This window comes from Passer domesticus, chromosome 14 (assembly GCF_036417665.1).
Source record: "Passer domesticus isolate bPasDom1 chromosome 14, bPasDom1.hap1, whole genome shotgun sequence".
NCBI classification, from domain to species: domain Eukaryota; kingdom Metazoa; phylum Chordata; class Aves; order Passeriformes; family Passeridae; genus Passer; species Passer domesticus.
Window position 1 is genome coordinate 6,462,770 of NC_087487.1, and position 13,300 is coordinate 6,476,069.

The 13,300-nt window shown below is 44.4% G+C and overlaps 1 protein-coding gene across 1 annotated transcript in view; it reads left to right on the forward strand.

Moving 5' to 3' along the window:
• The first annotated feature begins 1,040 nt into the window (after positions 1 to 1,040).
• The window catches only part of MYO1E (myosin IE), a 76,779-nt gene continuing 64,519 nt past the window's right edge, over positions 1,041 to 13,300 (forward strand). Inside the window, 3 exon segments of the mRNA XM_064389188.1 lie at positions 1,041 to 1,274; positions 1,277 to 1,327; positions 1,330 to 1,341. Of these exon segments, the coding sequence (XP_064245258.1) occupies positions 1,056 to 1,274; positions 1,277 to 1,327; positions 1,330 to 1,341 (282 nt within the window). The 5' untranslated portion in view covers positions 1,041 to 1,055.

The window sequence follows — 13,300 nt, forward strand, 5'->3', positions numbered from 1 at the left end:
TGAGAGGGGGCAGGTAAATAGTTGAAGTTTTGTCCCATTTCTGTGTTGTGCACGTCAGGGTGGTTGGAGTTTGTAACACTTGATCAGCTGTGTGTTTAATGTGTGCTGCCCATCAGACCTGTGCTGCAGTCAGATCTGTGAGGACAAGGCCATGTGCTGAACAGCAGTGTCCTTCCTCTGCACTGGCAGATCTGCCTGCACAACCAGCACCTGGCTCCGAGCAGCCAGAGCACTGTTCTCCTCCAAAAAGCCAGAAGTGAATCTGCTCTTCCCTCATCTCTAAATTATTGTGGACACAAGTCTTTATCTTGTTCATAAAAACAATGAAAATCAAATACATATATTGTGTATAAACAACTCCCTCTTTTTTCCAATAACTGCCCTTCTTTTTAATCAGAAATAAACTAAATCCCAGTACAATCTACTGATGAAACCCAAGACCTTTACTCATTGTGAGTGGTTTTCAAAGTGGTTTGGAAGCAGTATCAACAAATGACTCAGGTCTGGCTGTTGTTGTGATTGATACATTACATTGTTTCCATTTTATTTATATTCTGGCTTAGAGGTGGCATTAGAACCCACTAGAGCGAACAGCAGGGCTTCAAGCCTGAGGTGAAACGTTTGTTAACAGGACTCCAGTAGCCATCTTCGGGCGGGTTTATTGGTTTGATGGCTTAGAAAGCGCAGCCCCTGGAAGTTGTACTGGTTGTGTTCTGGTCAGAACGAACTGAGCAACGTGGAGCAGATGCCGGCTGCCTGCAGGCACCTGGGTTAGTTCGCGCCTGCAGGAACTGTTCCAGCATCCACCCGGTGACAACACGCATCGTACTTTCCAGGCTCTCCAGGGGTCAGCAGCACCTTAGCGCCGTGGTACGCGGGAGGAGGGAGCGCACGCAGCACGCTTGAGGGGTCCGGCCGCCCCCGCCGGCTGAAGGCGTCAGCGCTGTGCGGCGGGCGCTTCTCCCGGGGCTCATCCCGGGGCGCTCCAGCAGCGGCGGCCGTCCGGGCCCCGGGCCGGACCGCGCGAACTCCGCGCGCCGGGATTCCCTCAGGGAATGACGCCCCGGCGCGCGGCCATTGGCTGCGCCGCGGCGAGTTCCATTTATGGACACATCGCCGGCGCGGGGCAGCCCCGGTCCCGGCCCCTCGCCCCCTCCGGCCGCTGCACCGCGCCGCTCGGCCCCGGCCCCCGGCCCGGCCCGGCCCCGCCCCGCAGGGAGCTGCGCGCGCGGGGAGGGCGGAGCCGCTGCCCCTCTCCTCCCCTCCGCCCGTCCCTCCGTCCCGGGGCGCCGGCGTGTCTGGGCAGAGCCGCGGGCAGCGCAGCGCCGAGGAGCAGCGATGGTGAGCGGGGGGCTCGGCAGGGGGTTGAGCGGGGCGGGGGCGGCTGGGGCGGCGGGGCAGCGGGAGCCTGGCTGTCGCGTCCCCTCGCGCGGTGCCGGGAAGGGGCCGCGGCAGCGCTCCGTGTCCCGCTGCTGGCCAGGGAGCGGTTGTGTAACAGCGCCTGCCTGTGGGAAGCCGGGCTATGCCAGGCACTTGCCGAGGCCGGCGGCTGCCGGCCCTGCGGACCCGGGTCGGTGCCGGCAGTCTCGTCCCGGAGCCGCCCGTCCCATCGCGGGGCGCGGGCAGGGCGGGCGCCGCCTGTGGAGCACGAGCCGCGTGTGCCGCCCTCTCCCGCCGCTTGGGTTCTGAGGAGCTTTTGGATGTTGGTGTCCTGGGCTAGGAGGAATCCCTGGCCCGGGGACGCCAGGGCGCAGTACAACAACAGGTGACGCCTCTGGTTCGGAGGGCGCGGGCCGAGGGGTCTCGGCGGGCCGAGCCCAGCCCGGCCCCGCGGTGCCCGGTGCCGGGGTCGCTCCGGTGCCCGGGTCGCTCCGGTGCCGGGGTCGCTCCGGTGCCTGCCCGGCGGCGGGAGCGCTCCGGTGTGCCGCAGAGGCGGCTCCCCAGCCCGGAGCTGGGGCACCGCCGCTGCTGGGCTGTGCGCTGCTGGTTGTCATGACGGGACGCGATGTCAGGAAAACACCTTCAGTGCTGGACTGAGGGAAGATTGAGGCTGGGCAGGTGAACCTGCTTCGTCTTTAGTAATTGCCTCCTGATGATTGATAGTGGCTTTCATCCTGAAGTAATCCAAATAACGATTATGTCTACCTGTTACACAAGAACTTAGGACAAGTAGTGAAGTATCCTATGTGGTAATAAACTAGGCTAAAATCTATAACTTTTAAACAAGTAATTTACTTCAAACTGTTCTGAAGCAGAATACTAAAGTTCTAAGTGTTAAGATACTTGAAAAACTTTTGCGGTGTTTTTGCTAAAGCTTAACTAAGGTTGAAGTTTAAAGACTGACCAGCCTAATTCTTGTGTATTCAGAGCTTCACTCCCAATACCTTTTCAACGATGTCTTTCTTACTGCTATTGCCTCTGCTTTGACTTCCTGAGGCAAATAAAATTGTACCTGGTTACATCTATGTGGAGCAAGATCTTTGCTTTAAATAAAGCATTGCAGAAGTTAGGAAGCTAAAACTTCTCTTGAAATCAGGGATAATGATACCAACTAGCTCTTACAAACCTGGTTTTGGTGAGGAGCTTTGAATAAGATAGGTGCTTGTGTACCCTGGGGGTTGATTGTTTTGCCAGGTGATTCAGACCAACTCGTTAGCCTTAATCTTTGCTCCTCAAGTACCTGCTGTGTCACAGACACCTGTGGCTCGTTGGTAGAGGCTGGGTCACTGTTTAGACTGCTGACATGTTAAATAGGGTTGGAAGTCTTTGTTGTAGGTGCTTCAGGTGTGTTTGCCTGTTGCCAGTAATACTTTGAGATCAGTTAGTTGGTCTTCTGTGGGGTCCATTCATTCCTTTTCCTTAACGAAAGGTTTTAATCAAAGTTTCTGTAAATACACATAACTAACTGGCAGCATACTCTGTGAGATTTACTTTATCAAAATAAGGTAATTAGTTTCTTCCACCAGATACACTTTTCAGGGATGTATTCAGACAGTTATTCCCCAGCTTTTAATTTAATACTGAAGTAGTCTTTCACTGTGATATCTCAAAATTATATGAATTGCTTTTTTAGATTATTGGTAAGTGATTATTACCACAAAACTAGAAAATAATGTTTTTGGAGTAATAATGTTTTTCAATTAATTTTGCCCAAACCATTGTTGATAGTCATTAGAAGGTAGTATTTTGTAACTTAGTTGGCAGAAGGATTGCCTGGCAGGACTTATAATGACTGCTGACGAACATGAATCATGCTGCTAATATCCTAAAACTTTATACTCGTTATCTGGGCTGTATAAAAAAACTCGCATTATTCCCCTTCCTTTTCTCTTGTCAGTTTTGATGTCTGGAGGGTGAAAGAAGCTGAATGTTACAAGTGTTTTGTGTTTTCTAAATTGAGTCTTTTCTGGCATGTCTTCTTCAGTGTGGACCTCAGAGTGCCCCTTTGCTGTTCTGGCAGGGTCCCCAGTGCAGGGTGCTGAGTCGCCACTGGCACCAGGTGCTCCTGGTGCTTCTGGGGCCATCTGACCGCTCCCGGTGTCACTGCTGTGCCACTGCTGTGCCACTGGTGCCTTTGCCGGCCCTGCCATGGTGCACTGCCCCGCCCAGCTCAGCTGGCACCCTGCAAAGCTCCCTGCGCTCAGTCTGCTCCTCTTGGCTGGTTTATTTTCAATCCAGATCGATATCTGTGTCAAGTGAACAGGGTGGTTTCAGCAGGAGATCTGCGAGCATGGAATGGCTGTTCCATGGCTGTTCCATGGCTGTACATGGCAATACAAGGTGGGAATGAGCAACAGAGGGGCAAAACCATAGTAAAACTGACAAGACTAAGGAACATCTGTCAGCTTGAAATTTTTCTCTTGAAATGTATCCGTTTTGTTAGCTTTGTGTTTCAATATTTTAAATTCAAAATAAAAAAATCCTAAAAGCCTCCAACAGCTTAGCTGAAGCTTTTAAGTCTTCAAAAACTGGATATTATGTCAGTGCCAAGTAGTCCCACTCCAGTGAAGGACTCTATCCATAATATTCAGGAAGCCTCATGGTGAAACTATGCTGGAATTTGCTCCAAAGGGAAGCATATGGTCAGCTGAACTTTGTGATGTTATACTGCGAGTTAGAACCTTCATGTCATGGGGTACTTCATGGAGATGCATTGGAGAATCTAGAATTGGATAGAGAATCTGTACCACGTTACAAAAATTATCTTGGACTTTTCATTTAAAGTAGCGCTTCAGTCTTCAGGGAAAGATTGTTCCCCTGAGTACTGTCAGCTGGCTTTGACTCTTTTAAGGATAAAACATGGAATGTCAATCAGCAAGTATTTTCTGAGGCATAAACTGCTGCTATATTTAGAAAATAAGCAAACCACAAAAATCAGATAAATGTTCAAGCCCAACAACAACCCATCAGTGATCAACTTTGCGTGCTTTTGCATAATCTTTGTTCCAGAGAACTTCTGCTGAGGTTTTGTACCAATTTGTTGGGCAGAGAAGGGAAAGCTCCCAAGAGAAAGCAGGATCAGCAGTGTCTGGATTAGCTCACAAGTTGTTGAGCAAGCCAGGGTTGTCTAATATACTTATGTTAAAAAGCCCAATGTGTTTCTATGTTGCCTTTAACCAGTATTTCAATGCCAAGCAGTTTTCTGTAACACTGCAGTCAGTGTGTGTGTTTTATCTGGGCGTACTTGGTGTCTTCTTGGTTCCATCTCTTCAGCAAGGATGGAAGGCTGATTTTTAGAAAGCAACCTTTTTATAGCAGTTTGACATCAGAAGAGGGCAGATGTTTATAGCCCAGTCCAGCAAGAAGCCGAGTATGTCTTGATTCCCTTGAGTGCCTATGAAAGTCTGCAGAAATGACTGACTGGATTAGCCTGAGGGGACTTGCTGGCCTTTAGGATTTGGTCCTGAAATAGTGAATGTGTGATGGGAGCTGGGACCTTATACCCCATTAAGTCTTTCTTTCCTACAGGCAAGTCATAGGCAAGACAGTGATTCTGTATTTGAAGGGTGCTTTTCTGTCTGGTGCTGCAGACAGTAGCCTAAGCTCAAACCTTGCTTTCTGCCAAATGTGAAATGCTAGGGAGGGTAACAGCATGTGCTTTGCGTTATGTCTAGAGGTGCATTAATGGAAAATCTTCCAGCTATATATAAGCCAGAAAGAAACATCATATAAAATATACTAAAACACAGTAGCACTTGATGTGTTTTGTTTAGGCTTGCATTGTATGCGTGCTTGTTTTTGTTTCTAGTTTAGACCTCTAGAATGATTACTGATATACTGTGTGTTAGAGCATTTTTCAGAAGACACTAATGTATGCAGAATGTTACTCAAATACAACTTTTGTAGCTGAAAACTGAACCTGTGATTGTGTATGTATGTATATCTTAAGTAATTTTCTCATAATCTCTTTTGCCTTCCAGATATGTTTCTTTTCTGTTCTACATACATAACTAATTTATTGTGCAGGAAATGGGGTGGCAATGCTATTAGTAGTTTAAACAAATTATCTGCAGCCACCTTTACTTAACTTAAAGAAATAACATTCACTAGTGTCACTGCCTTGTTCTTAAGGCATTGCTGCACATGTGGCATGGGTGAAGTTAAAACGAGTTTTGTCATGGTTAGCACATGGAATGTTAAACTTTTACGAGTTTTCAGTAAAATCTTAGTAATGTTCCCATCTTAACATGGAAAGTATGCTACACTGCTTGAAACAGTAAAAAGTTGTACATCTCTTTACAGAACTGTTACTATCACCTTTTGTAAAAATTTAAATTAGTTTGACTTCATAAATACCAGTATATTCTCTTCTCAGTTGTCGGAGTTAGTCTAAAATTGTCATTGACCTAAATGGTCATGCATTGATCTATCTAAGGTATAGCATAAAGAATAAAGGATTTGGTATTCCTAATTTCAGCATAAGGAATATGAAATTCCTGCATGTTTGGATTTGTATTCTAATATAGTATGCATGTATACATTAATTATACTGATGTATAGAACATGTAAATAAACATCTTCAGAATCCCAGAAGAATTCTTTATATTAATAAAGCCTAACTTAGTTGCTGCATATTGTGATGAGGAAGGGAGCAAAAAGGTGGCTTTTCCTCTTGGGCGCTTACTTTGCCAGGCTACCCCTGGGAGTGAGTTTCCTGTAGTTACCCGAAGAGTTCTGACACATCATTGTAGTTCTGCTGATGGAGACCAGCCCGGGACTGGCCTGCAAGCTGTCAGGCTTTTGCTTACCCTTTGGTTCTGGTTATTGCCACAATAAATGGATTATAAATGACAAATTCATCTGCTTTCCTTTTCAGTTTTGTAAAGCACTCCTCTAATGCAATCCTTCAGTCTGCCTTTTTTAGGAAGCTGCATTCCACATCTAGGTGGTGTGTGGCTACTGAAAGAACTGTGTTAGAAAGGGGTTTTGCACCTAATTAACAAGAGTTTTGTTCTGGGAGTTAACTGTGCTAGACTAGAAGCAGTAAAATTGAAGTAGTTTTTGGAACTTGGACGAGTGTGTTTGTATACATGTGTGCTATGAAAATAAGGATTTGGAGAACATTTCAGTTCCTCTGCAAGCACAGAAATCCAGGCATAGGGTTTGGTAAGAAAGGGCTGGCTTGCATTACTGGTAGCTCTGTGAATTAAGCCACTTAGTACTATCTAAACTCTCACCATGAATATAAGCAGGAAATTTACCTCAGCACAAAAGGCTAAACCTTTCAGGGAAAATCATATAAAGGTTCTCTCACACATTTTCTCATCTGTTGGAGGCCATTCATTTCTTCACTACCTATGGTGTGCCAAGGAGCTTTTCTGGTTGACGCTGGTCACCAGCAATTGACCAGCATTGTTTTCAACTCTGATGGAAGTGGATTTTTGTACTGCCTTTGTATGGGGAAGTATTCCAGGTGTATGGGGTGCCTGCTGACTTTTGGAACTGCTGTGGTCAGAGTACTCTGCATAGCTGTAGTGTGTTGTTCGGCTTTTATAATTTCTACTGCGGCTGTAAAAGTATTTGTAAATGTCAGAGAAATATGGCAGGAAGTAAACAAGAATTTTCTCCCTTCAGATGAGAACTGAGAGCTGTCTCTGAGGACTTGCTCAGACGTTCACCTCAGCCTCCCGTGGCACTCCTGGGGCAGCTTGGGTGTGAGGAACTGTAATTTAGTCAGACCTTCCTGGGCTCGATTCAGTCTTTCCCATCTCCTACTCCCTTCCCCACATTCCTGAGATGCCAGTTGCTGTCCTGCCCAGGAAGTACGGTTGTCACTCCTCCTGACTCATCCTCATCTTCAGCTTTCCTATTCTCCACCTACTGCTTTCCTCCCTCACTTCTTCAAAACTGTGACTCCCCCCTGGGGACGCCAGGTGTGCAGTCAGGTCCTGGCAGTGCATGGGATCCCTTCTCTCTGCTTGACTGAGTCACTGCTGTGATCACAAAAGGTGTCTTGGTCTACAGCTTTTCTACACACTGAACCTCACAGGTGTTTTCTGCCCCTTCTGTTACATATGCTTTGTATAAGTGTGTAAATAGCTTTGGGGTTTGGTGTCGTCTACACAAGCAAGTACATCTAAACCCACGATTCCATAAGGTAAACAGCCTAGGAAGAAGGGTGGTCAAGTTTTTTTTTCCAAAGACACAGCAGCATTTAATTGATACTAAAACCACTCATGGATTGGGTTCATAAATTATAAAATGTAATTTTTACAAAATTCTGAATTTAAGTCTTTTTGTTGAAACTGAAAATACTTCTTTAAACAAAACAAATGTGAGAGCTGACAAGGAAAGCAGTGTTGGCAATTGGAGCATGAGTCAGAGCTACCAGAAGTGATGCCTATTGGGAAGCCTACTTACAAGGTGCTCTTAAAGTACAAAGGTTTATCTATTAACATAACTTACTAAATATGAACTTGAAAGTTAAAGCCAGATATTAGCAGATCTTGAGTATGCTTTGTGATCAGCAGTGTCCTGGAAGTGTCAAAAGGATTATGAAATAGGTCTGGTGCTCTGCTGTGCTGTCATGTGTGTGATTTTTCAGCTGCCAGAAGTGTCTGGTGAAAGCCACTTCTGGCTTTCAGGGGATCAGTGCAATGGCTTTGGGATGGTGTGATGATAGATGTTTTTCTTTAGACTCCTTCAAAAAAAGGGGACATAAATAGTTTATGCAAAAAGCATATGCTTCTAAAAGCTATTTTCATGCTTTTTTCAGCAATCTGAAGTCTAAATGAGAGGTTTTTGTTGGCATCCTTCAAAGAGGATTAGCAGTCTCCTCGTAGTGACTTGCTGCACTTGTCCCTGTACAGGAAGTGTGGGGCTTTTTTTCTGTGCCAGCTCAGAACCACTCACTGAATCACTGTCATCAGCTGAGCCTGAGTCTGTAACCACTTCTTGGTCAGCCTTGTCTAATTTAAGTGTTGAAGTCATATTCAAGTCTGAACAATGCAGCCTGATACCCTCTATAAAACAAGCAAAATGTTTTCAACAGCTTTAAAGTCTTTCCTGCTTGTGTCTTATAAAATATGCTGCCTGGTGTTTGATCTTGCACCCTAGGACAGTCTTCTGTTTTCAGTCTGACATTCCACAACATTTGCAAGGCTTTAATTCTAGGCAGTTTACCAATGCACACTGTTATCTTTTGCAGTGATTGATGTCCTTTCCTGTGCTTTGAGTTGGATATTGCTAATAGCAGAAATACAGAAAGATGGAAATTGGAACCTCTTGTTAGTAATATGTTTGCAGTGCCAAGCGGTAGTCAAGAACTTGTCTCATCTTGTTTTGTTTTGGTTTTTTTTCCTGCCTTGAAGGATACAAGTCTGCACAAAAGCCTAAGTGCTTCCAAATTTGCTTTTGCAATAACTTCCAACCTTATGTTATTCACAACTTTTTGAAGAAGTGTGCAGATGCAAAGTGTGCTCAGTGCTGCCAGTGCATTTGGAGTCCCTGGGCTCTGTGAGAGCTCATCTGGTGTGGAAGTGCTGCTGCTCTGAGGGGCAGCAGGAACGTTCAGAGGACAAAAGTTTCCTAGGTATTGTAAACATCTTAGAGCTGTTGTGCTGCTTCTGGCACACACTGGCACGTTCACCTCCTGATCGCTTGGGTTTTGGACTTCTTGCAGGTGTTTTGATGTACGAACCGGGAAATACTTTTTTTGCTAAGTGGAAGTGGTGTTCGTGAGGCATATTGAAGGAGAACTTTTGTTAAACCTAATCTTAAAAGCTATTTCACGGGACTCAAAAGCAAGTGCATACTTTTAAGTATTTGTTTATTCTCTCAGTATTTGAGGAGCATTTGATTTGTCCATTTATTAATTCTGAAAGAATTTGTTTTCCTGTACTGATACCCACCTGTATTCAGTACATACCTAAAGAAAGAGAAATATGCAAAAGTATTTATAACAGCAATTAAAAACAGTCATACTACAGATAAATTAAATAGGGGATTTAAAATGTGGTTAGATTCATTCCTGAAAGGATATAAAGCTACAAACACTCCCATTCTTGCTTTCAGAGCACAGAGGTATAAGCTCTCTACATAGTCTGAAGTAGTAGCTAAATCTATGGTATTTTCTGGTAAGGCAAAAGAAACATGGATTTTGCATAATTATTTCTGCTGTCTAGCTAAATATAGATTGTTTTTGAAGGAATCAGAGGATGCAGTCATCTAGGAAAAAATAATTAGTCATGGGAATCCATAGTTATATGAGACCCTTTTATCATACTTCTGTATTTTTTGCTGATTCTTGATAGTTCAATTTTTATGAGAGCAGGTTAAATTGATAACACTGCTCCTGTCAGGAAACCTGATAGCTTTCCTACCATAATTTGAACTAAAAATTTGGCTACAATGAAAGCGGATATATTACTAAGCATGATTTTGTTACATGTAGCTTCTGTACCATGAAATATTACACTTCACGTGTAAACTTGATTAGTTCCTGAATTCTGAATTAGCCGAATCCAAGAAAACAAATATTTGACTTGGCCAATTAAAATATAGTATATCCACTAAGAACAGAATTACTTCAGCTGGATTTATTTTCTCCACTTAAAAACTGTGCCTTACTCGCAGTCATGTTTCCACAACTTGATGCTGTATTGTTGGTAGTCTCCAAAACCTTTTTCAGTGCTTCCCCTCAAGTATACACTGGCAGCTGCTATATTGGTTAGTAATTGCTAGATTCAGCAAACCAAAGTTTCCTACAAAAACATTCTGGTCTTTGCAGTGGAAAAGCAAAAATAGCTTCTCAGAGTAGGGCAGTTTGGATGTGTTCAGTTTTTGAGGGGATCCTGGCTGGGTTTTGTGTATCCTGCAGGGCTTGAGTAGACTGAAGTAAGGTGCCTTTTTGTAATTGATTTGCCCTGGTGGAGCGGGAAGCATGAGCCTCCTGCCATGGAGGAGCAGTGTAAGCCTGCTGAAAAATCTATTGCAGAAGAGCTAAAAATGTGTAATTCTATCATGAGCTGTACCCAGACCATTATTTGCTCTTCTGTGGCTGTTGGCTTTGCAAGCATCTCTTCCTTCTTTTTCCTGGGGTAGCTGGGAGTTCATAATCCCAGCTGTCTGTAGCCACCTTTGCTGGTGCACTGGTGGCACTGGCACACAGTGCTGCTGTGAGGAGGGACGTTCTTCTCCCTGCTGAGGTGGGACTCAGCCGCCCCTTGGGCTTTTAGTGGCCAGTACTTGCCAGTGGCTGAGGGCAAAGTCCTGGAAGGAACAGTGGTCAGAGAGCCTTGTCACCAGGGACTGTGTTGGTGATCCTCCTTATAGGAAGAGACTGCCAGCAAATAGAGGTTGAAGTAACTTGTACAGACTGTGCTATTTGGTATGGTTTTTAAAGAAGGATTGGACTTGACCCAGGGAAAAAAGTGAACTGGAACGTTTTTAACAAATCCTGTTACAAGATCCTGGTATGGCTCTGTGTATGTCTGTGGAGCTCTGAGCTGAGGTCTGGCCTTCAATGAGCAAAATCTTGAGCTCCATTTGAAGCAGAGTTGGGAGTGGGCAGAATGACTTCATTGTAGGAGAGGCCACTGCTTTTGCTGTTCTGCTGTGCTTTATTGTTTTTTTGTCTCAGCATTGAGTCGCAACCACAGAGTTTGAAGCATGAACTGTTTTCAGATGAAAAGGAAGGCAGGGATAGGCCTTCAGCAGAGCAAGTCAGGTCAGAAGTGTACCTACAAGTGAAAGAGGACTTGGCAGTACCTGAGTATCCAGTGTCTGAAACTTGAGATGATGTTGAATACCTGTTTCTAACAACTGAGCCTGGTTTCTTAAGCAGCTTAGGTATTTGTCTGTAATTGTCACTCTTGTCTCTCAGCATTCTGTAATATATATCTGCATAGCAGTAAAGGACTAGATGCAGTGTATTGGAGAAAATAAGAATTTGCCCAATTTGATACTTGCTTTAAATAACAAATCAGCTTCTGTTGTGGTATGTGGTCAGCAAAACTTAGATTTGATAAAACTGAAATGGCTTCTGTTGCGATTTTAAAAAGTAAAAGGAGATTGATCTGATCTAGCTTGAAGCTGCCTTCAAGCACACACAATATGTGTTCTCTGTAGCCTCCAGTGACTTTGACCTGTCTCAGGAATATGTAATGAAGTGTGAGCCTGCAAAGACGTTGAACTTCAGTAGCACAGAGAGAATGGATTAGTTATTTCACATAGATAGGACTGTTGGTAACTGGCAGCTCTCATGTTGAAAGGAGTTCTTGGTTTGCCAGTACCAGTGTCAGTAACCCAGCTGACTGCTACAGGAGTCTTAACTGCTGTTCCCATGAGTACTGTTTGTTAAAGCTTTTCTAGTGGTAATAGGAATTCTGGTTCCAGGGTTCTTAATGCCTGAAATACCAGCACACCCAGTCCACAGAGACCTGATCTCAATATGCAGAGTAAGTTCATGACCAGCAGTGGTTTCTTCCTGTCGTTTGTGTTTTTATTCTAGGAGCACTCGAGAGGAAGTGGGGCAGTGGCTACTTATTCCCATATTTGGTATTGTTCTAGACAGAATGGACATCCCTCACTAGAGGAGAGAGGTGATGCAGTGGTCCTGGACAACCTAAGGTGCCTCCAATCATGGCTAATCCTGGCAGAGTCACAGGGGTCCCTTTCCTTTGGGTGTGCACGGGGCAGTTTCTGCCCAGAGTTACAGGGATGGTCCGTGGCACTGGTGATAGGTGGGCCTGACTCTTCATAGCACTAAAAGCTTGTGTTTACATGGTTACAAATCCTTGTTCTCCAGTGGAGCTTCCATTGGTGTACGCCTTAGTTAGTGGTGTGTTTTGTGTTATAAAGAGTTGGAATTAATGAGTGTTTCTGAGTACTTTAGTGAAATGAGCACTCCAGTATTCAACTGTGGAAAAGGAAACAATATTTAGAACATCAACTTACTTGCATGTCCTAACTTTCTCCTTGGTATTTTTCCTGAGACTTTTACTGGAAAGGGCTCATGTCTTCTGTACAGATTTAGGGGTGATGAGGGAACCCCAAGCCCTAAATCTGCTTTCTTAAATAGTCACTATTTAAGCTGTATTGGGAAAGAAGCAAATACGATAAATTTCAGAAAAACATTTTAATCACTGTCAGTGTAGGCACTACTTCTGCTAGAATAGCTGGCTACCTTATCTGCTTCCATGCAATTCACCAGTAAAAGGACAAACTAAGGACTACAGAAACTAATCTTTATTTTATTAGTCCTGAGATTGACCTTTTCTTGTTCTTAATTACAGCAATCTATACTTGAACTGAGACTAAATATGTTCAGCTGCATGTGTCAGAATGGCTAAAATTAATCCTTTGTGGACACAATCTTGACAGAACTAAAAACCTCCAGTTCTGAATAAGAAAGGAATGTCTGAAAGCAATCCAGAAGACTAGAACATAATACAGAGTTTTAAATCCCTGTTTCGGTGCCACAGGATAAGTTTATAGACTTGAACAACTGGTTTTTTCCCAGAGCTGAGCATTTCTTTTCGGGAGAGGCATTTAAGAGGTGTTTATTCTGAAAAGAGGCTTAACGGTGTGAAAGCTGACAAGTGCTGAACTGGGCTGTTTGGGCTGTACAGGCTGTACCCTTAGATTGGGGCAGGTACTTCATAAACCACTGAGGATGCTCTGATGGATGTTCTCAAGGCGGTAGTTTGCAATGGAGGAGTGTGTTGTCACCACAGTTAATGAATTAGTCATGAAGAGCTATTTAGTCTGACACACCTCGAGAGTGTTCACCTACTGAAATCAGGTTTTCTTTTGTTCAGGTCATTTCTTAACAGCAGGCTGAGGTGTTTTTGCACCTGAG